This window comes from Chelon labrosus (genome assembly GCF_963514085.1).
Source record: "Chelon labrosus genome assembly, chromosome: 12".
NCBI classification, from domain to species: domain Eukaryota; kingdom Metazoa; phylum Chordata; class Actinopteri; order Mugiliformes; family Mugilidae; genus Chelon; species Chelon labrosus.
In genome coordinates, this window is record NC_140345.1 from 18361437 (window position 1) to 18385900 (window position 24464).

The 24464-nt window shown below is 43.2% G+C and overlaps 2 protein-coding genes across 2 annotated transcripts; both read left to right on the forward strand.

The window, feature by feature from the left end:
- Positions 1–33: 33 nt before the first annotated feature.
- Positions 34–5741, forward strand: nsmce2 (NSE2 (MMS21) homolog, SMC5-SMC6 complex SUMO ligase). Its single transcript, XM_084557516.1, has 6 exons — positions 34–490; positions 878–996; positions 1243–1396; positions 2609–2700; positions 3223–3329; positions 4692–5741. The coding sequence occupies exons 1-6, from the start codon at positions 376–378 to the stop codon at positions 4798–4800; spliced, it is 696 nt and encodes a 231-aa protein (XP_084413642.1). The 5' UTR covers positions 34–375; the 3' UTR covers positions 4801–5741.
- Positions 5742–6900: 1159 nt separating this feature from the next.
- On the forward strand, positions 6901–9902 carry lratd2b (LRAT domain containing 2b). Its single transcript, XM_084557654.1, has 2 exons — positions 6901–7859; positions 8118–9902. Exon 2 carries the CDS (start codon positions 8323–8325, stop codon positions 9145–9147), a length of 825 nt encoding a protein of 274 aa, XP_084413780.1. The 5' UTR covers positions 6901–7859; positions 8118–8322; the 3' UTR covers positions 9148–9902.
- The last annotated feature ends 14562 nt before the right edge of the window (positions 9903–24464 follow it).

Sequence of the window (24464 nt, forward strand, 5' to 3'; positions counted from 1 at the left end):
AAAAAAACTATTTTGTTTTTCTTTAGCTTATGAATCTTTTGATGAGGGCTTTTACTTTGAAAAGCACAGCCGGAAATAAGAAGCGCCGTTGTAATTTATTTCGCGGGTGATTAGTTTGGTTTAGCGTAGCGTTAGTGTATTTTTATTTTACCTGGTAACTTTATAATAGTAATTTTGTAACAGGCGAGTAGTTATTAAGACCCTGCTACTTGATATCCACGCTATGAGTCGTCAGTTTGCTAGCTCAGCTAACAAAAGCGGAAGTATGCTAGGTGAAGTTAGCAAGTAATGCTAACCTAACGTTCAGTAAGCTAGTCAACTTTAGGTTGTGTTTGTCGTGTTTGTAGTTTAGGAGGACTCGAGTTAGCCACCGCAATGTCTCTGACCGCTGTTAACGGAACACTGTCGAGCTTGAAATCTTGCCAGGCGGACATCGGGACAGGAATGGACATAGTGACAGATGTGGCCATGGACCTGGCGGAAGCTCAGGGTAAATATCACAAGCTGTCAAAAGATGCTCGTCTCCCCTCACTTGCCAGGCAGGAATATTTATAGATATCCTTCTTCTGTTAATTGTATTGACTTAATAAGTGCGTTATTAGTGGTGGAAATTAGTAATAAGTCTACAATTCAGAGGAAAATAATGAACTTTTCTGCTTCTAAAATGAAACTTGATCAGTTTGCACTTGTCATGCTTTGCTATTGATAGCAATGAATTAAATCAACCATAGATAAGTACTTAGTATTACTTGTAAGGATCATTCTGCATCATAATCAGATAATCAGATAGCACACATTTGTAATACATCTGTTGTTAATCTTGATGTGCAATGAAGTATGTTTACATGATCTGAACACTTCCCACATCCTCTTTAAGGTGCAGATGAAGAGCTGAACCCCGGCATCAAAGAGATGGAGGCCATGATCCTGGAGTGTGCCAGGCTGGACAGAGAGATCAACCACTTTGTCGATGTCGTGCAACAAGTCACAGCTGAGGTGAGAGAAGCCCGGCTTTTGTCTGATCACCTAAACGAACGGACCGATCTTAAGATTTGTCACCGGGAAGAGGACTTCAATAAATAAGATGTTTGATTCTCTGAGAGGTGATTTAGTGCTCACTGTGCCTCTTGGTATAGATTTAGCTATAGATCAGGGTAAACACTGAACTTGGTTAATTGTAAAGGACCAGGAAGTACTCTAACACACCCTTTTGTTTACTTTTTGTGGTTTCTTTTACTGTAGGTTACAGCACAGCAGCCAGAGGCCATGTTCAGCCTGTCGGACAATGTGAAGCAGCAGTTCACAGAAAGACTCGCCAGGCTCTCTGATGCCGAATTGCACAATCACCAGAAAGTAGTGACCTTCAAGGAAAGCATCAAGAACTCTTTCATGCAAGGTGAGGCCTGTGGCGAGTCAAGGCTCAGACTGAGACGCAAGTGCATTCACGACTTACGAAAGGTTTTTAATAATAGCTACAGGACGACTTCTTAGCTGAGGAGATTGACAACTCTTAAGTTGTGTCCTCTTTTTCAGGATAATTAGCTTAATTTTAAACACGGGACTTTTTTTTTGTTTACTGTAGAATAATTACGTTTGTCAGTCAGCCTGTTATTTTCAGCTTCTTCACTGTCGTCCTCATTACAGGCACGATTAATAAGGTGGCCTCCCACAGACATTCCCACGCTTTTTAGGCTCTCTGTAGACGTTGGAAGCTAAATCTAATCATGGGTGATGTTATTTTCAGAGGCTGACTCATTCCTAAAAATGACATGGCAACAAATGTGAGAAAACATAATTGTGGCGTGAACTCTGTGAACTAAGGTGATTATATGTGAACAGCTCATATACTGGGAATGTGTTCTATGAGGCTTTTCCTATCGAATGTTCACTCATGGAACAAAGAAACTACCACTTCATGTTTCTGTAGAGGAACAGTTTTTGAAGATTTTCGCATTTTATAATTATCTTGAACAAGTTTAAGAAGGTAACCTGTTTATTTTAATACCTTGGGCACAGGATGACCTTTGAGTTGTTCACCTGAGGTAGCTGTGCAGGGGCAACAACAATAGATATTGTGAAATTCAAGGAGGACTATAAAAGAGGAAATTATTTTATGTGTGGTTGTGTAAGATGCCAACTGTGCATTCAACTTTTGTCTTTGCACGTAGACATCGCTGGGTAACATATGGCACCAGAGTGCAAGGAACACCCTGTTGCTGTTTCCATGGGGGTGTGCTTACTCTACAGCAATGTTTAGGTGGTCGTACATACTGAAGTAACATCCACTTAAATCCAAGACCCAGGTTTAACATTGTTGAAATTCTCAGCGTTATTTACTTCACCTTTGTGTGGCTGTGTGTCTTGTTCGAGAGTTTGGTGGTAAAGAGTGCGGACTTAGATTATTTTTGTGGGAAAGTATATATTTTTTTAATCCTTTATTAACAAGATTAGTTATGAATATTTAAAACATGTTCCCAAATCCGGTAGATGTCATTTCATCCAAACCCACACTGCATATTTTCCTGCCATCTTTTCAATGATTCAGTTCATCATATATCAGCCTTGATTGGACATTTGGAAACAAACTGCGTGTATGTCGTGTCTTTAGCCAACAAAGAGTCGGCAGAGAACATGGAGCAGCTAGACGAGGACATCGCCGTTACACAGAGCCAAGACAACTTCACCTGCCCACTCACTCAGGTACATTATTCTGTGATTCTGGTGTGCGTGTGTGTGTTTATTTCAAACTTCACATCTGTTTATGCTGTCACATATTCCTCTAGCCGTTACTCTGGCACTCTTCAGTCCAAGAATAAATAGTTGATGAAGTGAAAAGGAATCTAAATACCTTAAACGCATATCAGCATGTCGCAGTGAAAGACTAGCGTACTCTCTGGGCTCTAGGCAACTGATTTAACTTTGGAAATTTTATCTAATTAGACACCAGAGCTCACTGTAGCTGTTTTTGATCAAACCATTTAAAATAAAAATAGACCGTTTTAGCTGATGATCAACGAATCAACTGAAATAGAACAAACTGCAAGATACAGTTTATCTGCAGTCATTATAAATGACTGTTTCTATTTCGAAACATTTCCTTTTTCGTGTCTAATCTCTGATCAAGATAATGAATTCGTTCCGGCATCAGAAAAACACAGAGAACCGTCTTGATATTTGTATATTCGGTGTGTGTGTGTGTTTCATTAATCTTTTCTGTTCAAGGTGGAAATGGTGAACCCGGTGAAGAACAAGAAGTGTAACCACCACTATGATGAAGAGGCCATACAGGGCCTGATCAAGAAGAGACTGAGCCAGAAAAAGAAATGCTGGTAAGACACTCTTTACTTTGCAGCAGTAAACAACTCTGCAGGCTGGACCGGGACCAGCACACTTCCTTAGTTCACAGCTTCTTTATTTCACTGCTTTGATGTTGGAATTGAATTAAACGTGGCTGCTCCTGGAGGAACACTGATGAAATTCCAGTTTTGTTGTCAAAGAAACTTACCTATTGTCTTGAGTCCTGACTGCGGCCACTGTGCTTACTGTGCTCAGTTATAGAAGCCATGTCATTTATTATTATTATTTTTTTAATTAGGTACAGTCTGTGACTGATGAAATGCTCTGGTACCTGTAATATTTCATCAGACATTGCTTGTCCATACTGTAACAGCCCTGAGTCAAGTCTTCAGGGCTATCAACACTTCCATGTAACAGTTACAGAAGCGTGTGTCGTGTTTAAGAGTTTTCAACATCATTCACTTATTAGAGAAGAAGAAAATCTAGTTGTTAATTAGTAACTTAATGTAAGAGTTGACAAATAACCAGGTTAAACAGGTGTTTGACCACTTCAGTGAGACCTGTTATGCTTTTCCTTATTTTCTGTCATATTCAGTGTGCACAGCAATCAGCTACAGCGTCACAGGCCTTGTGAGGGTGTCCTGTGGTGTCTGGCACCAGGATATTGGTAGGGATCTGTGGGATCGGGCTAGTCCTTTTTGTGGTGTGGCAGGCCGCACTGTCCTGCGGTGTAGGGCTGCTGGAGTCAGGGAGTGTCGTTGCTATGGATCCTATCTAAGTAACATCCAAATGAATGCCATGACCAAATATTTGCTTTACAATGAGAACATCAGTGTTATGCATGTCACCTGCTGTCAGTGAGTTACAATGTTGACTGTTCTTAAAGTTTCAAATAATGAAGCAAATGTGTGCAAAAAAAATATTCTCTGTGAGCCAAAAGTTCAGTCTTCAGACGCTCTGACGGCTTATGTCTATTTTTGTGCCGAGTTAACGTTAGCTCAGCACAGCATGCCTACAAAGTCATAGAGAGGACTTGTTGATTCATGCATGTACACATCCTCACAGAACAGTCTACTAATGAGCAACATACAAATAATCACTATTCTGTCACACAGTAATGAGGGTTATATTTATTACACATTATACAGAGAGATCCTTAAAGTGACAGGAACCAAAACTGCTCGTTTCAGGCCGTGGATGAATTGAGGGGCTGCAAAAAGGGCCAGTGTGTCATGCACTGCACAATAAAATATATAACGTTGGACAATAAACACAATAGGACCCCTTTAACAGTGAGAGGCACAAATACACAAATAAAATTAAAACAAAAAGAAAGCAAATTTAATCATGCTCTTATCAGTGTTTCTCTCTCCCTTCTTTTCTCTGTCCTCTAGCTGCCCTGTGGTTGGCTGTGGGAACACAGACGTGAAACAGTCAGACCTCGTTCCTGACCAGATACTGAGGAGAAAGATCCAGATCCAAAAAAGGCAGAACAGGACATAGTAATGAGCATCATCAGTAATGTTCTCGTGTTGCTAGTGTTTTGTAATTGTTTTTTTATTCTATTTTTTAACCTCAGAGTTTTGAGGTGCCGACTTTTCATCTGGAGAATTTTTTTGTTAACTCCAGTTTAGTTCAATAAAAACAAAAAGCTGATTATTCAAATATTGTGTTGTCTGACTGATGCAGTGAGGTGACAAAACCACAAGAGGGCAGCGTTTGCTCAGAGTCAGTGCAGAGGAAATGAACTCCATGGATCTGCATTATAACTGTAAAACCCCATCTTCAGGTACATTAAGCCACTTTATTTACAGGAGTTGCTCATTTTAGTCTTTTCTATTGTGAGTCAGTGCTACTTATATAAATAAATATTACATACATACATAACCAACAATATTAGAAATGTCTTTTGCAAACGAAGACATTTATTTCTAATTGAAAGCACAACAATTGGGCAAAAAAAGCTACGCAAATGAGCCATAAAAAAAACACTTCTTTAACATCTTTGCAAATGCACTTATGCGATTAAACCTCTCCCTGCCTCCTCTTGTAAAGGGTCTTTGTTCCTAAACGAAACAAACACAGGCTGTGTTGAGATGAAACTAGGTGAAGCTAATCTTTTAATAACCTTGCATCAGGCATTTTTTTTTAAAAATCTCTAATTGCTCTTTCCCTCCAATGAGTGCGTCACGCAGCACTAAGAGCATTTCACCAATGAAGATATTAACTGGCAACAAACGCCGTGGCTAATCCATTTCTCCACTCTGCTTCAGTCTGAATTGCCATTCTGCGAATCCTGTCGTGTTTACTGCAAAACATGAAATCACCGGTGGTTTCTCGGCTCAGTTCGTGGAAAGTGCACCGCCACCATTGCTTTCACCGTAGCACAGGCAGGGCCATTAAGCATTTTCTTTGGAGGGAAGCAGGAATTTAATCACAATATCGTATGTACACGCGTTACTGTGAGGGGGGGAATCAATTTCTCATAGATGTTTGCTTACTTCTGGTCTATGTTTGATCTGGAATTCACATTCATCTCTTCAAAAGCTCCACAAAGCAGGTGTAATAGCTGCCTGAGACACTGTAAGCCTGGATATCTGGCTTGTGCACCGAGGATTTTACCTTCGGATGGCAGGGAACTGAACATATTCTCAATTCTTGGCACAGGAGTCTTGGCCAAAGGAAGTGCATGAGCGGGGTGGAGACGAAGGAGAGAGCAGCGCTTCAGAATTTGAGTTTGATCTCTTAGTCCAAACAGTTTGACGTCACCAAAAAAGTTGCCTGGGTTTCTCGTGCTTGTGATTGCCGTAAAGACTTCTGCCTCCAAATAAAACAGCTCATTTATGGCAGAGTTTAGTAGTCAAAGACTTCAAGTGTACAATGTTCCTGCACAGACTCTTGGGACGCTTATCGCTGAATAGATCTTTGTGGCTCAAGACATTTACAGGCAAGATGTCAAGATCCTGTGCAAAGTAGATATTTTTCCTCTTTGAGCAAAATCTTAAAAAAACATCTCTAAAATCTGTTGGGATTATACAAAGTTGTGTTTGGCTTTTTTGATATGACATGACCTGAATATTAACGACATGCTACAAACAAATAAAATGCTGTTTTGCTGCACATTTGATATCATCTTATAAACCAGTTTTGACCCAGTAGCTTCTGCTTGAAAGACTAAAGAGAATCTAGTCTAAACCGGTGGTGTTTTCCAGGTGTTTATAACCATAATCCCCGCTTTACATCATGTCTGTGATCTAGATCTACTATGATCCTAAGAAACAAAGCTGAAACAAGGGCAACTGGACTTGTTGGGGTTTTCTTGAAGACATTTCCCAACACATCCAAGCTGCTTCTTCAGTTCTTAGGGTTTTGAAGGGCGGTGCCTGCCTGAAACTCACAGTAGTGTTACATCATGGTTTACGTTGCCTTGTAGGTTTACCCCAAATTATTTGTGTGGCGTAAAGTTTGTCTGGAGTCACTGCCTCGGGAGCTTATTATGCTCCGGCAAAGATATGCCAGGTCAGTCCAATCGTTTGGCTGGGCTTCATACAGTGATGGACAGAAGAGTAACAGGGTAGTCATACTATACATGTCATCTGATTGGAGGACTATCCAGTTGCGTGCAGAGCTATTTCTTCTCTGTACTGTAGCGTGCGTACAGTGTGAAATGTAAAATGTTCACTGTTCTCCTTGGACCCAAATAAACATGGAAACTTGTGTACAATATACTCTAAAAGTTTTGGATAAACTCTAACGTTTGCAGTGTAGTAGTGCTGAAATAATTAATGATTAACAGGCACACAGATCAATTATGACATATTTAGGGTTAGGGTTAAGTTTGTTTTGTTGTGTAAATCCTCATGCAGTGGGGATGAGTTTAAGAAGCTGTATTATGGAGTCTAAATAGTCTTTTATGTCCGAATCATTTTATTTGTGCCTCCTTTCTCACTCTTGAATTGCAGCTTGGCTACGTGTTATTCCATATCCACTAAGGCCTTCCAAACTTACTTATTTTTTTTTTCTTTTACATCTTTTATATGCTAAATTTGTGTTTCACTGATTTAAATACATACCAGTAATATAATTCTTCTTGATCTTTTGGGATCACCCTTCGGGGTTTGATATTGATTTGTGGAGATCAGTGTGTGTATAACATTGAGCAGAATCCGTGACACATATTAAACTATGTAGATTGAATGAATGATTTAATGACAAGAAATAAAGAAATACACAATAGCTCGTATGAATCGACCTGCAGTGGGAGTTGGTGCATTTTTCTCGTTATTTTAATTGATTTGGAAATCAATAAAAGAAAACGCGTACTGTCGCTTTAAATGACAACACCTCCCAGCAGTCGCCGGATCGCCGAATATCTCTGCAACAAACACCGTGGTTCATACTTCAGACAGCCTCCACAGCAGAGCAAAGCACACACGGCAGCAGCCTACCGTACAGGAAGGAGGGCGGCTGCCAGCGCAGTCTGAAATCCTGTTGATTTCTACCGATGTGACAACAGAGGAGTGTGGGGAAAGCCGCAGCTGCTGATACGCGCTCAACTGCAGGTGAGTTTACTGTCACTGACCTCTGGGAAATTAGTAATTCTGGAGCGACTGGGAAACACTGACACTGACACGACAGCGGCAGTGTGGGTTGAGACACATCACCCAGGCGGTGAAAAGTTAAATTGCCCTGTTAGTTACGTGGAAACTGAGCCAACAGGTGAGTCAGGTCACACCTGTTGGGAATGTATACTAAGCGTTAGAGTTGGATTCGCAGGCAGGCCTGGGCTCCGATCTCACTCTTGTCTGTTTTCCACACAGATCTGCGCAGTTGTAGTTCATTTTGGGGAGCAGAGAACGCAGCTGGATATGGATTACTGGTGCCCGTCTCCACCGCTCTGGATTTAGTTCGGACAGCCCCGCGCCTCCTTCCGTCTCCTCCCCGGAGAAGTGAGAGCGCCGCCGAGAACAGGTGGATCCTGTTTCTGTGTTTAGCCTAGTCCTTAGCCATCCGCCTTCCACATTTATGGGGAACCAGGTGGAGAAACTAACGCATTTGAATTACGCAGAGGTGCCGACCTCGGACCCGAATGGGTTCGACCCGGACGACGACGGACCGCGGATCGGCGTCTCTTACATTTTCTCCAACGACGACGACGACGACCAGGACGACAATTTGGATCACTTCCCGCCGGACAGCCGCCCGACAAACCATGAAGAGAAGCCATTTGACCCGCAGGACGAGCTGGAGTGCGCGATTTACTACAGAGAGGAGAGCGTGTACGAGAGAAGCCAAGGAGCCGCGACTCACTCCGCGGAAAGTCTCCTGAACAAGTGCAGACCTGGAGACCTGCTGGAGTTTGTGGCCACTGGACAGTACCCGCACTGGGCTGTTTACGTCGGGGACTTCCAGGTGGTTCACTTGCACCGGGCTGAGATAAAAAACAACTTTCTCACCGATGTGAGCCAGGGCAAAAAAGGCAGGATAGTGAACGGCCTCTACAGGTACCGCGCGCTTCCGCCGGAGGTGATCGTGCGCAACGCCCTGGACCACGTTGGGTCGAGAGACAGAGAGCTGTACTGGAGAAACTCGGAGTGCTTTGCCGCCTGGTGCCGCTTTGGCAAACGGGAGTTCAAAATCGGAGGGGAGATACGGATTGGAAAGCAGCCGTACAGGTTAAAACTCCTCTTTTCAGAGAAGAAGAGTCACGTCCTGGAGTTTCAGAGCCTGGAGGACGTGATCATGGAAAAGAGGAGGAACGATCAGATCGGCAAAGATGCTGTGATGCAAGAGCTGGCCAGCCACTTGAATGCAACACATGAAATCAAAGAGGAGCATTTTGTCAACTGATATGAAGGAGATGCTCGGTGGAAATACACAGCTGTGTGCTCAGAAAGAAGTGTCACGAGCTTTGTTTATGAGCTTGCGTGAATGTGCCAACAAACGCGCGTATTAAGAAGGAGTTTAAAGTTTATTTTAAAAGAGTCTTTCCCTCCAAACTGAGAGGAAAAGCCCTGGCATCTGGGATAATAACACTTGTCCCATTCAAAAGTGCATTAGCAAAAAAAAAAAAAAAGGATCACAAGGGCCAAGACAAAATTTCCATACCTTAATTTGCATTGAAAACAAGTGAAAATTACGCACCCCAGTGGCTGATTTCCTTTTACACTCTCGACCCAAGATTTAGTGACTCCTTGTGAAGGATATGCTTGCATCCGAGCTGCACCTGCAGTCTAATCATTCGGGTATGAAGTCAGGATTTAATTGCCCATGATTATTTTTCTAATCCAATGAATCTTTGCACAGAGGAGCAGAACCTCTCCTTGAACTTCTGCCCGAGGAGAGTGCTGCACAACTCAGGTGTTGGAGACCAGTAACGGAGTGGAAGAGAGACGACTGCTTGCGTTTACTGTTGTGTCTCAACCTGGAGGAGTCCCGTCTGTTGCTTTGTATCCAATCATCACACAGCTTTACCTACTCAGAGTACTTTGTGGACACCGTTCATAGCCATGACTGTGCACTTTTATTGATTCACCCCTTTCAACAGTTTATTTTTTTGGAGAAAAAAGATGTTTGTATGAAGGATTATGGAAATAAATATATATTTGAAGAGTAAAGTTTATTTATTTTTCCTTTTTAGTTCAATGTTGTGTCTGACCTTTAAATATTTCGTGGGGGTGTTGGTGCAGTGTTAGCCTAATCAATAATTTCAGAGCGTGAACCTCAGGAAAAGTAGAGGGTATTCTGTATTCAAAGCAAACACAGCACCTTAAACTCCAGCATTGTTCCGCACTCCACACATGATTTGAAGGCGGCTGCACTCCGGCCATTTCAATCCCAAGTTCACACCCTGATAGAGCCCCGTAAGATTTTTGAAAGTTTAGCCACAGGCTAAAAATGTTCTTCAGGCGCATTTGGCTTTCCTTCCTTTCACTCGCTTTTTCTTTTTTGAAGTTTTAGGGCAAAGGTGCAGTTTCCTTTGAGCGCACGCACAAATATCACATCTATAAAGCGACAGCGTAAGAAAACACGGCTAAAAATTCCACCCGAGAAATGGACAAGTTTATTGTGTATCAGCTCGCAACAGGAGGCCGCACAAGTTGAAATATTTGTGGTGTTTTAAATGCCAGAATGGAAGAATGCCTGGGAAACACTTTGCAGTGCGTTCACATACTGAGTCTGCAACGGAAATTACAGTAGGCTCTCGGGTTGTTTTGAACTGCAACACGTTTTGTTTTCCACCCTCTATGCTTCAGAGGAAGCTGATGATCACAGTCCTCCCAGTCAGCCAGCAGATGAGTTACTTTTGCCTGTATGTTTTCCTCAGGTAATATTTGCTTGGAGATAACTCTGTAGTCATTTTGTGGCAGGTACGGTCTCACTGGACCCAGAGCCAGATTATCTACAGCACTGGTAGCAAATAGGGAAGCTGCCGGACACATTAGCATTTCTTCAATTCTCTGTGGCCTTCCACGGTGATGAAATATGAATCGTGTGTGCGCGTGTGTGTGTGTATGTGATGCATATTTATGGTAATCGGTTGTATTTTTTTTAGCAACAGTGGAATTGGTACAGCTCAGAGAGTGCACAGCAGCTTGCCGGTGGATTTGTGTAATTGTGAATATTACCTTACATTATTCATCGACAAAGCTGAAAAGAAATAATTCAATTTCTGTTTCTTTATGTGTCCTTCATATACATATACTGTTGCATGTGCTTTTAAAGATAGTGCCTAATGCAAAAAGGTGCTGCCAAGAGAAGGTTCTGGGTTGTCAGCTGAGTTAATATACATTAGTTTTATTGTGCAGATTGTACGCTGGCATGATTTTAAAGCCGCCCTGTGGTGTTTCCATGTTTACACATTTCATTTGTCAGCGAAACAATTAGCGCATGTCCTCGGGAACATGCTGATTGTGTTTTCCCCATCGAAAAACGTTCACAAAGTCAATTGCAGCGCCATGTCGCACATTACTTTGCAATCAACTGTCGATAACCAGAACAGTGTGAAACTGGCCACGTGTAATATGTACATGACGCAAACAGATCATCCACGTGGCGCCCGTCGTGTGGCTCATGTGCGCATCGTTTTTTACATTTCAAGCATGTTGAGCTGAACTCAGATTACTTCAGAAAAAGGCCCCCTGTTCGAACTTTAACCAAGCTGCTTGACTTGTGAGTGCGATCCGTGTCAAAGCCCACCACGTTTACTGTGATTTTAAATAAAATTTTAAAAAAAAAAGTGTGAAACCAGGGGAAGCTTTTGGTTTGACATGTTGGCTCGTTCTTGTCAGCCTTTTGGCCGGTGAGTCTGTCATGCTTCCTTTGGAGGTTTGGAGGAAAGCCCACACCCTCCAGGCAAAACTGGCAACGTTAGAGGAGTTGAGGACGATGCCAGAGCTCAAATCAAACCCACCCTGTGTTTACAAAATGTTATCTATAAAAACTTCCTCGCCCCCCCTCCCTACCCCTACGCAAATACGCCTGAACTTTAGACAAGAGTGCTTATGAGGAGATTGTATCTGACAGGGCCACAGGAAGTGGGAGGGTATTTTAGACGTGGCCTCCAGCCTCTCCAAGATCGTTATCCATGTGGGACAAGCACTGTGTAGCATAAAGATGGATAGTTTGAGGACGTTTGACAATTTCGGGTTATGTGCTTGACTATTAAGAATTTGAATCCCACCTCAGGGGTTTTATTAGATTGCCAGTTTTATGTCACTTGATCCTGTGCTGCTCACACGGCGTCTCTGAACCATTTATTTTTTTTCTTTTTTTTTGCCAACAGACAGGATTCCTCCGTCACCAGTAAAGAGTGGGATTTATGAATGGCTGCTGGGGAAAAGAGTGCACTTGTAAGATAAGATACTAAAACAGATGGTTAAGATTGCGCCAGCTTTTGATTGAGTGTTTCAGGTGCTTTTTGATTCCAGACTTTGCCGACGTCGAGCGTGATCTGAAAGCCAAGCCACTTCCCTGCCATGTTAACTGTAAAAACATGAAGCGTGTTTTGTTGCCTCCAACGTCATCTGCCACAGACTGAGATAGAGTCCTGTGGGGTTTTGTTTGTCAGGGCATTTCCACCGCCTGCTCACTTGAATCATGTTTATGAGGGACATTTCCATTTCCTGTGAATTAGAGAGAGTATAATGAAACCCCGAAAGCCTTGTAACTCTAAAATTAACTACACTGCATTCATTGCCAATCATCGATCCACAACTTACAGCTTTCCCCTCTACAATTCACTGTAAATGTTCCTCGTTGCAGTTTACATGGGACTCCCACCAGTTTGACTTGGACTGGGTTGTGTTTACCGACGGCCTCAAACTGGCGCTGTGCTGCGATTCCTTCTCGCCCCGTCGTGGGGAGATCATTTGTTTTTTCGGCCGCACAATAGCAGCATAAGTCCATTCCCCCTCCCAGTTCCGCCACAGTTTGAAGGTTGCTCTCCTTTTTTCGAAGCAACATTCCCACAGCCCGGCTTTAACGCCGTGTGTGCTTTGGCTGATGCTTTTGAACTGCGCAACAATTGAATTTAGTTTGTATGCTACCATGCACACAGGAAACCAATGTGCCCTTCCTTCCTTCCTTTGTGGCTTCTTTCACTTTCCTCGACAAATGCAGCAGGACTGAGCAGTAGGCTGTGAAGGTAAAGCCACAGTTAAAAGCTAAAACTGTGGAACTGCCGCGCTTACAAAGGATCAGTTCAAAGAAATCACAGTGGTTTCAAAGGAAATAACAAGGAAACAAGACAGCGCACAAAGACAGGCTGGGTGATGGTACAAGGATTAGTATAGCTTTGCGGGTCAGTGTTAACAAACGTTCTTGATTTGATGCGACTGGAGGTAGAGTGTAAACTCACGGACCACGGGATCCGGCGAGGAGCTCGTTTTGAATGGAATCAGAGTCCCCATTCTGGTTTGAGCCGCCGTGCCCGGTCAGCCGGGGCTGTCTGGTTTACATAAGCAGAGCCAGACAACAATAAATGGCTCGAGGAAACCTTCAGCAAAACTGACCCTGTTCTTTGGTTACTGATGGATGAATGGAAAAAAGGAAGAAAGACGGGCGTAGGGGCCTTGAGTTAGGACCTGAGAGAGCAGGAACGAGCATCACAGTGGTTATTAAACCCTCATACTTGAACTGAGATGTGACTGAGAATTGTTGCCTTCGAGCACTCTGACCTGTTTGTCAGCTGAATTATTTATGGCAGGCTGATTCAATAGCTATCAACATTCATCTTGGCCTGAGTCGTCACAGGATTTCTTGCTCTGTCTTCAGCTTTACTGACTCTACACTGTGAACATGTTAAAATTCACAAAATTACAGATTAGTAGCACGACTAGTTTGGCTAATTCAGGAAGACATTACATGCATTTTAAAAGAAACTGCTTAGTATTTCTCCCTTTACTCATTCAGTGTCTCTATATTTGACAACTTAACAGGGTATTCAGCTTTTAGCAGCTAAGTTAAACAATTTGGCGTTAAAAAAAAACAAAACATGCAATAACCACGTGAGAGTCTCTTTTTTTTCCTCATGGCTGTCTGTTCAAATCTCCCTTCCAGATCCCCAGGAATTAAATTAGTGCTTATCACCATTCTTCATATTCTCTAATTTTAATTCCATGTTGCTGCCCCCGTGCTCTGTCAGTCTAATTGTGAGAGATAACGTTGTTTTTTTTGTTTTTTTTAATATCACCAAAAACAGAAACCTGTTCTTCTCCTCTGCCAACTTCTTGCTCTCTTACTTCTCCCTTACTTACGTACTTATCTTCCGCTAGTACTATTTTGACTGGCTTCCTTTGAATTGTGTTTATGACTCAGACGTTTCCACATCTGCTTTTTGTGTTAACTATAGCCCACAGGTTTTTACGAAACTTAGATTTTAGATAGACTTACGGGCGATTCAGAGAAAGTTCCTCCTGTAAGCGATTGGGAAAGCAGTGGCTGAAATACAGGTGCAGACACTTCAACCAATGCAGGGTCATGGTCATTATGCCTTGTGTCTTCAATAAACAGTTTTAATCAGGGGGCGGGATATATAGCATACGCCTTTTCTTGCTGAGAGGGAGTGGGACTATTTCTTGGATGATTGCAGTGACTTCATTGAGGCTTACCTTAGCTTAGCACGAAAACTGAAAGCAATAGATCTTGTTCCACTGGGACACAGCTAAGATAGTTTTTATCTTCTACAGTTTTTATGACAACCTCAGCTAACTGACTGCATGCAGTAACTTGCACAGGCAGGAAACAAGCCTAATATCTAAAGAAAGTATTACACCGGTCAGCCACAACATTAAAACCACGTACAGGAGAAGTAAATAACATTGACCATCTTGTGATAATGCAATGTTCTGCTGGGAAACTTTTGGACCTGACATTCATGTGGATGTTACTTAGACATGTAGCACCCACCTAGACCAGACCAGGCAGCCCCACCCCATAGCAATGACACTCCTTGATAGCAGCAGCCATCCCCAGCAGGATGCAGCCTGACACAGGCACACACAGAGAAACCGTTTAGGAACAACTCACAAAACAGCACAAGGTGTTGACCTGGCCTCCAAATTCACTAGATCCCAAACTGATCAAGTATCTGTGGGATGATCCACAGAGGCCTCTCCCCCTCAACCCATAGGACCCAAAGGCACCCACTAACAACATCCTGTTTGCGACAGCACAAGACACCATCAGAAGGCCCATGTCTATTCTTCGATGAGTCACAACTATATTGTAGGCACAAGGGAGACCTTAATGTTGTGGCTGATTGGTGTACCTAGTTCAGCAATGACCAGCTGTGATCTTACGGCAGTGATGTTACAGAAGAGAAGATTTCTTTGTCAACAATTTTAAAAAGTCATGATAGTGTGTTAATTTTGGATGTGTCGTGACACCCGGATATAAACTCGATGAAGGACTGTCGTGTGAGCTTGTGGTTACGATATGTGAAACGATGTACACGTCTCAGTTAAACTATTAGTGTCCTGATGCCAGATTAACAAGCAGTACATTCAAACTCTTGAACTTGGACCAATACGAAAATTTCCAGATGGAAGAGGGCGCTGTTAATGATGAGTCTTTTTTTTTTTTAACACAGTAAACACAACCCCATTTGAGGCCAGCACTTGTCATAACCTTAACCATCTTGTGTGTCGTCTGCGTCACAAACTGACACACAAAAAGTCTAAAATGAGTAACACAACACTCAATGTGTGCTTGAAGCGTATGGTGGTTTCCTGAACTCTATATTACCTATACATATTATTAGTAATTATTAGTATCAGATGATAATTTACTTGATCCTAACATATGTGCAGTTTTCCACTTGTACCTTTTTTGAAATATTATTATTTCCATTAACATATTACCTAAAGAAAAGTGAATTAGCAATGAATCAATGATCCATTATTTAGCAGGAGTATGACTCTCAGGCAAGTGGCCTATGTTCAGGGTGTGACCACTGATGCTGAATTGAAAAAGGTCTCCGTGTTATTAGAAAAGGTTATACACCAGGCGACATTTTCTGTGCGTAGTTGTCTGTGAGTGAATATGTAATTTAAGCGAACCTGACCTTTGCACCGTGCACATTTATCGCGCTGCGCAATGTGTGTGTGTGTGGTTAATAAATGCGTTGATGTTTAACTGCTGTGCAATTAAATTACCGCTATTTACACAACAGATCCTCTTTTGCAATTCCACCGTCACGTTGCCGTGACAAAGCCTTGCCACGTCCGTTACCCCAGCTGCCCACCGACAGAAAAAAAAAAAAAACCTGTGATTTCCTATTCCCTCTCCAGCTGATAAGCATCCCATCATCCTTTGTGGGTGTCTGCTATGAAAGCAGATGTGCTCAGTAGCAACCTGAACATCCTGCTGGCTTAATCAAAGATATGGAAATGGAAGTATTTGAGTCAGAGTGTGTGAGACAGTGAGAGCATACCCATGTGTGTGCGTGCGCTTGTGCATATACCTGTTACTTCGGTGTGTGAGGATGTGTGATATGGAACTAGTGGGTGGCGGAGTCGCAGAGGTCTGGCCCTGCAGGCTAGATCTTGGCTGCTGATAATGAGGCATTGTTGGAGCTAATGGAGGCAAAGCCAATTTAGACTCACTCAGTGGCCGTCTGATATCACCACATCGACCAGATTGACGAGAACTCGAAAATGAGGTGTTGTGCATCAGCATTCGAAGACTTGGGCTTGCAACCTAGACAGGCTTTGGAGAGAAAATTATAGAGAAAGAGGAGGCAAGAGGAAAGTAATTTAAAATGAAATCAGTGTAAAGCGGATGTTTCTTATTTATTTATTTATTTTTTTTTTGGGGGGGGGGGTTCTTTACCATGATGTACTTTTGCTTCTTGCAGATTTGTCACAGCAACACATCTTAGCAGGGTAATTGCAGTATCCCAGAGATGGATCAGTCTCCCATGTGTACCGCAGTTTATTGCCTTATAATTATGAGACTAATTACAAAGATGTATTACAACCCCCCATGTGCGCGGATATACGCGTGTACACACAAGTCCCGCGCACACACTCCCGCAAACACTCTCGCACATCAATCAGAAATACTGTAGCCGATGATTAAAATCTCAATGTGAAAATGGGAAGCAGTAATGACTACACCACTGGCTTCCCAAGCCCAAATGTTTGCTCTGAAGCAATGCTAATGCTTCCCCTTAAAGATCTGACTTTGAGATTTATTGTCAACAGGGCTCCTGATTCCGTTTTTAACCAAGTGTGTTGACAACAAAGAAGCAATTAAGCTCCCTTCAAATTTCTACAGCTCGTTGTAACGGCTTTTGAATCAGAACTTCTTTTTTTTTTTTTCATGAGAGAAATTGCCTACGCCATCATGACTGCAATTACAGAGAAGTATTTTATTGATACAGCAGTGTTTCACTTATGAGAGTTTCTTGTTGTGAATTAAGTTCTAGCGAAGTCTCCTACACACCTGTCACCATGAATACCGGTATGTGCTGTGTACAAGAGCACAGAAGCACAATAATTGTAACAAGGCTCTTCGGTGTTGCATCAATCACGATGCAAGAGGTACAGTAAATTGATACAACTTCACACACCGAGCATTTATATTCCTTGTTCCTCAGGCATATTGCAACAGGTTCTATACTCTTTGATGTTTGGGAAAGCAAGGGCACAGTCCCACACCCTTCCTGCGGATCTCGGGGGATCTCTAAGGACAATGGTAGGATACTGTATGCAGGGACAATGTGTGGCGTCTCAGATGTTGTTGGACATTGATTGGTTTGTGTGTGTTTACGCACGGCGGGAGGCAGGGATGCCTGTGCAACCCAAATCATTCACTTCCAAAACAACTTGAATGTGAGTTGTCTGGGTATACTGAGGAAGCTGGAGGGATGTCCATGCTGCTGGGAAGGAAATAAGAAACGCTTTCTTATCCTCGGACGTGACAAAACTGATGTCTCTGTGTTGTAGGTTTTTACGAAGGAGGAGAAGGAATGACGCACACGCAGCCTAAAACTGATTCTTAAAGGGGTATTACCGTTTGTTTACAACCTGGACCTTATTTCTGGCATAAAATACAATCGTTTACTCACCCATATAACTATGGTATCATTTGGAGTCGTTCGGACAATATTTAGATCCAGTGGAGCGCCGCATATATCCATATAGTGGGAATGATTGGGGCACCGAAACGCAGCCTCTAAATAACGCATTATCTGCCGCGAAACTTGTTCATTTCACCAATATTTTGTTATGATACGCTAGTGCTATTCCCCACTGAGTCCAGAGTTACTTGTTCTCATCATCTGGGGTCTGTAGATTGACCTCCTAACCTCTGACCTGGATGATGAGGTTAGGGTTAGGGTTAGAACCCTAAAAGTCTGCGCTCTTGAAGTCCGGCTTTCTGTGCGTAAAGCAAACAAATTCAAGGCAAATAAGCAATCTCTGCATGTGTGTAGACTACTTACTCAATCGAAAGTTGGTCCTGCAGGCTTTGGCTGGATCTTCCAGCTGACTTTCGGGAGCCCGGTTTATCATAAAATGGAAATCCTCCAGAGTTGTGATACAGACATGTCTGGAGACGTCCAGACGCGTATCTCCTGGCCTCAAATCCCACTCTGAGCAACAGAGGCATTCCTCCTCAGTTGTCACAGACGAACATTGTCCACAAGAACACCACCAGTTACTATCTATTCGCGGACGTGCAGCAGTTTGTTGTTCTTTGGCCAGCTGTTCCTCTCTCTGCCTCCGCATCCTCCTTTCAACGAGCTCCTCATCCGTATACTTTGGCTCAAAACAGTAAGGATGTCCATCATAAACAAAGTCGTCGTCCACAACCTGAGAATCAGGAAAATATTCAGCCGTGTTGCAAAAAACTAGCAGTAGCAATTTACAGGTAAACAAGCCGCCTGTTGCGGGTGTGCGCGGTGCTCAGAGATGACATCATCCAGGTCAGGGGTTAGGAGGTCAATCTACAGACCCCGGATGATGATAACAGGTAACTCTGGAGTCAACGGGGAATAGCACTAACGTATCATAACAAAATATTGGTGAAATTAACGAGTTTCGCGGCAGATAATGCGTTATTTGGAGGCTGCGTTTCGGTGCCCCAGTTACTCCCACTATATGGATATATGCGGCGCTCCACTGGATCTAAATATCGTCCGAATGACTCCAAATGACACAAATAAGGTCCAGGTTGTAAAAAACTGTAATTCCCCATAACCCTAACCCTCAAGAAGTTTTGGGGCCCACAAGCACAACATGGCCCATCAACGTTAGTATGCACACAAAGAAGCAGGGATCCAGACTTCCATCATGACGTTACATTTTACTCAGCACCTTATATCTAAAAAACACCCGTCCTGTGACCACAGAGAAAAACAACGTTTAAAGGAGCAAGCCACAGCCTAAAACCGTATATAAATATAAATTTGTAAGCTCTCATTACATTTTGACTGAAGTTCATCAAAGTGCATTTTGCCCCTTTAGCAAATCCAGTTGTGCTCTTGATCCGTAGCAGAAAACCAGTGATAAGTATTTAACTCTTTCACGATAAAGACTCCATTAGTGTTACGCACGGAGCTCTAAGGAGGAGGAAGTGGGGGAAAGATGATAACTCCATGTTCCCAAACAACAGGCAGACTTATCTCCCAATCCCTTCCTGTCCAGGATGTCCCACTTGGCTCAGAGGCAGTGTTGTTACCACAAGGATATTTTTAAGTTCATAGATTGCGCTGATATTCTTCAAAGTTCTGCACGCCATTTTCCAAAATCAAATTATCTCAGTGGGTTTGTCTCATCCTCTGGTTGCTGTGAGTTACCAGAACCAAGTTTTTCTCTGTGTCAAATCCCTCCAGTGGTTGTGCAGACAAGCCGGCGGTGCTGTACATATCTGAAATCGCGGCCTGTTTATGAGGGAAAACTCTACAATTTCCTTTTTATAAAACAAGACACAACCTCGTGGCCTCTCATATCACCCCATCCCATGCCCGGAATCTGAATGCAGAATTTGATACCTACACGTATCCCGGCAGCTCCTCTCCACATGCACAACCGCAATGAATACGATCTTGTTTTTCCAATACACATACAAAAGCATACAAAAATTCAAATGTGGGTTTGGCATTTTCACCACGACTTTCGAATGAATAATTCAGGCCTAATCTTCAGAGGGTGGCATGAATTGAACATACAGAGCATCAGTCAGAGGCTGGAATTCTCTGTCTGGTGTGCTGTGTGTTCTGCTGAATGATCAACACATGAGCGGTTTGCCTCTCTGGCCCGCCTCTCATTGACTTTTAATGTATGTATGTGGAATGTCTGATGATTAAAAATCTCGGCGGCGACGTAGAGGGCGGGGGTCAGCCTGAATAAAATCAAAAAGACAACCCTCGAGCCGTTCTCTTTGTCTTTCTCTCCATCTCTGTCTCTCTCTGTCCATTCATTAATGATATCTGTAGCCCTTTAAGCCCTTCATGAGTGTTGGTGGAGTGTCTGGAAGCTCTCTAATCCCTGCATTGCTCTTTATTCTGCCCATGACGCTCATCCCCTCCGTGTCAGATCCTGAAACCCTGCTAATCCCCTGGTGGCACTGCGCGCGGGGGCCCCAGCTGTCAGATCCCATGCTGCGCCGCTTCTTGCCCGGCTAATTTGTGGCCCTGCTTGGGATGCTGTTGATGTCACCCGGCCCCATCTACTGCAATAACTTTTTTTTCACTCTTGTGCTCTTTCTCATTGCCTTCTTTTCTCTCTTGCTGTCTCGCTTTGCCCCCTCTCCCTCCTGGCTGGTGATGAAACTCCCAGCTGGCACCAAGTGAAGGCTTTTGTTCCCTCTGTTGTATTAAGAGTCAGTGTCCCTTTCCTCCGTGCCCGCGCATTACAAATCTGCCACGGAGTGCTTCCTCCCTTTCCACCAAAAGCTGAATGGACGTGCAGTGGCGGAGGCTGAGATAAATGTAGCACGGAGGGCCATTCGGACTAAGCAGCTGAGAGCGCACAGACTAAGCATTTGAATGATGGCACATTAGGAATCCTTGAGTTCAATTAGGAGTGCTTAACAATGCATCAGCATGCAGGCAAGCTCTCTCTGACCTATTTTAATGAGAGGAAGGTGGTAGGAAGGAGCTTGAAAGAAAGGGAAGGACGGAGGATGAGGGTGTGTGTAATGATTAGCGCTGTTTTCTTTCTTCCTAAGCTCCTCTGTGCTGCTCGGTGGAGCAGTGGGCTGCAGAGAGATTTTGGACACCTCTGTGTTGCCCACCCAGGCTGCCTCCCGCCTGGTACACTGTACACTGTTGGTTTGAGGGACTGTAGACACAGACAAACTTCAGAGGTGTAGACGATCCCCAGTGTGACGAAAGAAGCATTCAGATCTTTAGAACAAGTCGATAAAATAATAAACAAAATATTCTTGTACAAGTAAAAAGTGCAGCCAGTAAAATGCACTGCACTGAGAAGACGTATTTTAAGATACTCACTTTGCAAAGCTGTAGCTTGCAACTAGCTTAGCATTTGCACAGGGGTGCAAGCTAGCCTGGCTCTGCACAATGTGCAAATATTACATAATACAATTACAAATAACAGTTGGTTCATCCTGTCTGAACTTCATAGAGCTTTCTTTGCTAGTTTTCTCCATGTGGCATTAACAACCACAGCTTTTTATTACTGATATGACAACGGGACATGTAATAGAAGGCAGCCTATTTTAAGCTGAGTACAAGTCATGGCCTTATGCACTGTATGTTCAAAGGAGTGATTACAGATCACTGCATGTTTGCTTTAAAAAGGTTCCTTCTTTAGTTGTAACTTTCTTCCCTCGACGCAGAAATATATAGAAAAGTTTGGAAGGAAAGAGGGAAGATGAGACAAACAGTGTAGAGAAAGAGCAGAGAAGGAAAGGACAGTCAAAGTGAAGCAGAGGCCGATTAGAGAGGATGAAAAGCGAACCAAGCGCAAACAAACGATAGCAGTGAAAATTGGAGTTAAAGCCCCCAGCTAAGATACAGGGAGTCAGGATGCGGAGCTGACCCCATTCCCAACTTCTCCCGGCGTGGCCTCATCGATGTGACATGCATTACCATCGCGGCTCTTGTCTCTGGCTTCGCCGTCCCTTCTCTTCACTGTTGTCTCTTTGCTGGCAGTCATGAGTGCAGCCTCTACCCCAGCGCGCGGGGCCAGCACTCCACGCTGCTCTCTCTCTTTGTCACCCCCTTCTCTGGACCCACTGTCATGAAGATAAATAAGAAAAAGAAGTCAGTGAGAATTTTCCAACAGTCACTCTCTCCCAGCGGATTTCTCTGCACGGTTTCTTCGCTCGTCTGCGAGGCTGTGGGATTATCTCGGGCGGAGGGGGGTTGGTGGGGCTGTCGGGTTATTTGAGGTCAGGACGAGTATCCACAGGTTCGGCACGCAGTGATGGAACACTGTGGAGAGAAAGTGTTCACAAAGTGACACAAATGAAATCTGTGTGAGTCGAGCTTGCGAAGAGTGTGAACTCCGATGCAGGTGTCAAATCCCTTATTGCTCGAGAGGAGACACGGAGGGAGTTGTTTCAAAGAGGCATCTAGTACGGTTTAAATTTTGCAATCTTCCAACTATTCAAATTACACATCTCTTACAGAGTTTTGTTAAATGGTGTTTACTGTTGGTTGCACAAACATTCACACACTCTTTTTATTCGAGCGACACACAATGTATTCCTGTGTGCAAACAGATAAAACCACTTACAGTGCTCATCCGAGAACACTACACCACTGAGTGACAAATACCCAAATTATATCTCTGCTTCACACTGAACTGCAAGACTGTAATTTCAGCCACCACTCTCTGACAGATTTTTTTTTTGTTTTCTTTCTTGTCACTCTCTTGGAGAGAAGTATACCCTAACCACCCCGAGTGGAAAATGGAATGTATTGTGTCTGTTGACAGGAGTTTGTAATTTCTATCAGGCATCGGGCACGCATCTGTTTTTGGCTTGACAACCAAAAGCCGCCGTCCTCCCGATCAGAGGATTCAGCTGGAGAAACGGAGAAGACTGAAAGACAGTACGAGGCGAGGCTGACACAGCGAGAATCGGAGAAAATAACTGCAAAAGCAATTGACACAGAAAAGTGGGATGCCGGTGGTAAAAGAACACTTTCATTTCCCATTGAACGCTTTTGACAGTTGAAGGTTGGTGCCACCGCCAGAGTGACCAGACTGACTCTACCTATTTCATTTAATTGTGATCCAGTTCAAAACCTTTATTTGATAAGTGCCGGACATGGGTAATTACAGTGACTGACTGTATTTACTCTTCTCGACTAACACTATATCCAAGTCTTATTTCTAGCCAAACAGAAAACTGCACGCTTTAGATGATGGGATCTGTCAGTGTTTTGTTTTGTGTCAGAGAAGTGTTAGATTTAAATCGATCAGGCTTAAATTATGGCCACCTTCCTCAAATAGTGTAGGTCTCCCTTGTGCCTCCAAAACAGTTTTGTCTCTTCAGAGAATGGACACATGCTTTCTGAGGGTGTCCTGTGGTGTCTTAGTGGGGGCCTTTGTGTCCTATGGGTTGAGGGGAGGTACCTCCGTGGATCAGGCTTGTTCCAGTGCATCCCACAGATACTGTACTTGATCAGTTTGGGGCCTAGTGAATATGGAGGCCAGGTCAACACATGTTTTTCATGTTTTTTTTGAGTTTTTCCCAAACCATTTTTTTTTGTTTGTGTGTGTGTGTGTCTGTGTCAGGCTGCATCCTGCTGGGGATGGCTGCTGCCATCAGTGAGCGTCATTGCTATGGGGTAGGGGTGCCTGGTCCGGTCTAGGTGGGTGGTACATGTCTAAGTAACATCCACACAAAGCTTGGAGGTGGATTCCTGAGGCCTTGGGGTGTTGTTGGTCTTCCCAACATGACACCGTTCTAAACTTTTGAATGGAGGAACATCTCAGTTTTACGCTCATTTATGATTTTACAGGTTTTATCTATTGATGATGTTAATAATAATAAAAATAAAATAAATGTATTTACTGGGTCATTAATGGTTTCTTGTAGAATGCTCCATATCTTACAAATTCTGCCAGAATATTTAAACTAAAGAGCAGAGCTGTATGCTGTGCTTTTACCTCGTGCTAAAACATGAGAATCTCTGCTTTATATCACTCCACCTGTCATGGTTTTCTGTCATGGTTTGTGATTAGTTTTCCTGGGTTTGTGTTTATTGTATTTTGTTAAGTTCTTGTTTTTTTACAGACATGGTTTGGTGTTTAGTTTTTCTGTTTCCTGTTTTATTTTCTTGAATTCCTGTTTTGTGTTACTCTCTGTTTTTTCCCTTTTGATTTGCTTTCTCCTTGTGCTATGTCTCGATTTGTTTCACCTGTGTCTCGTCACCCGTCTGTTCCCCGTGTGTGTGTATATATAGCCCTGCCTTCCCCTTCGTTCCTTGTCGTGTCATGCTGTTTCTTTGCCATGTTTGTGTCTTTCCATGTCATAGTTTTTCATGTCTTGTTCATGTCTTCATAGTGTTTTGATTTTTGGATATCCCGCCTTGTCTGCAGCGCCTTTGGTTTTGTCAGATTTGTCTTTTTTTTCATTAAATACCTTTTTGCCTACTCCTGCCTCTGCCCTCTAAGTCCTGCATCTGGGTCCTAACCCCCTTACCTCGCTACCCGACTTGACTCCACCTGCCATTGATTCCTGAATGA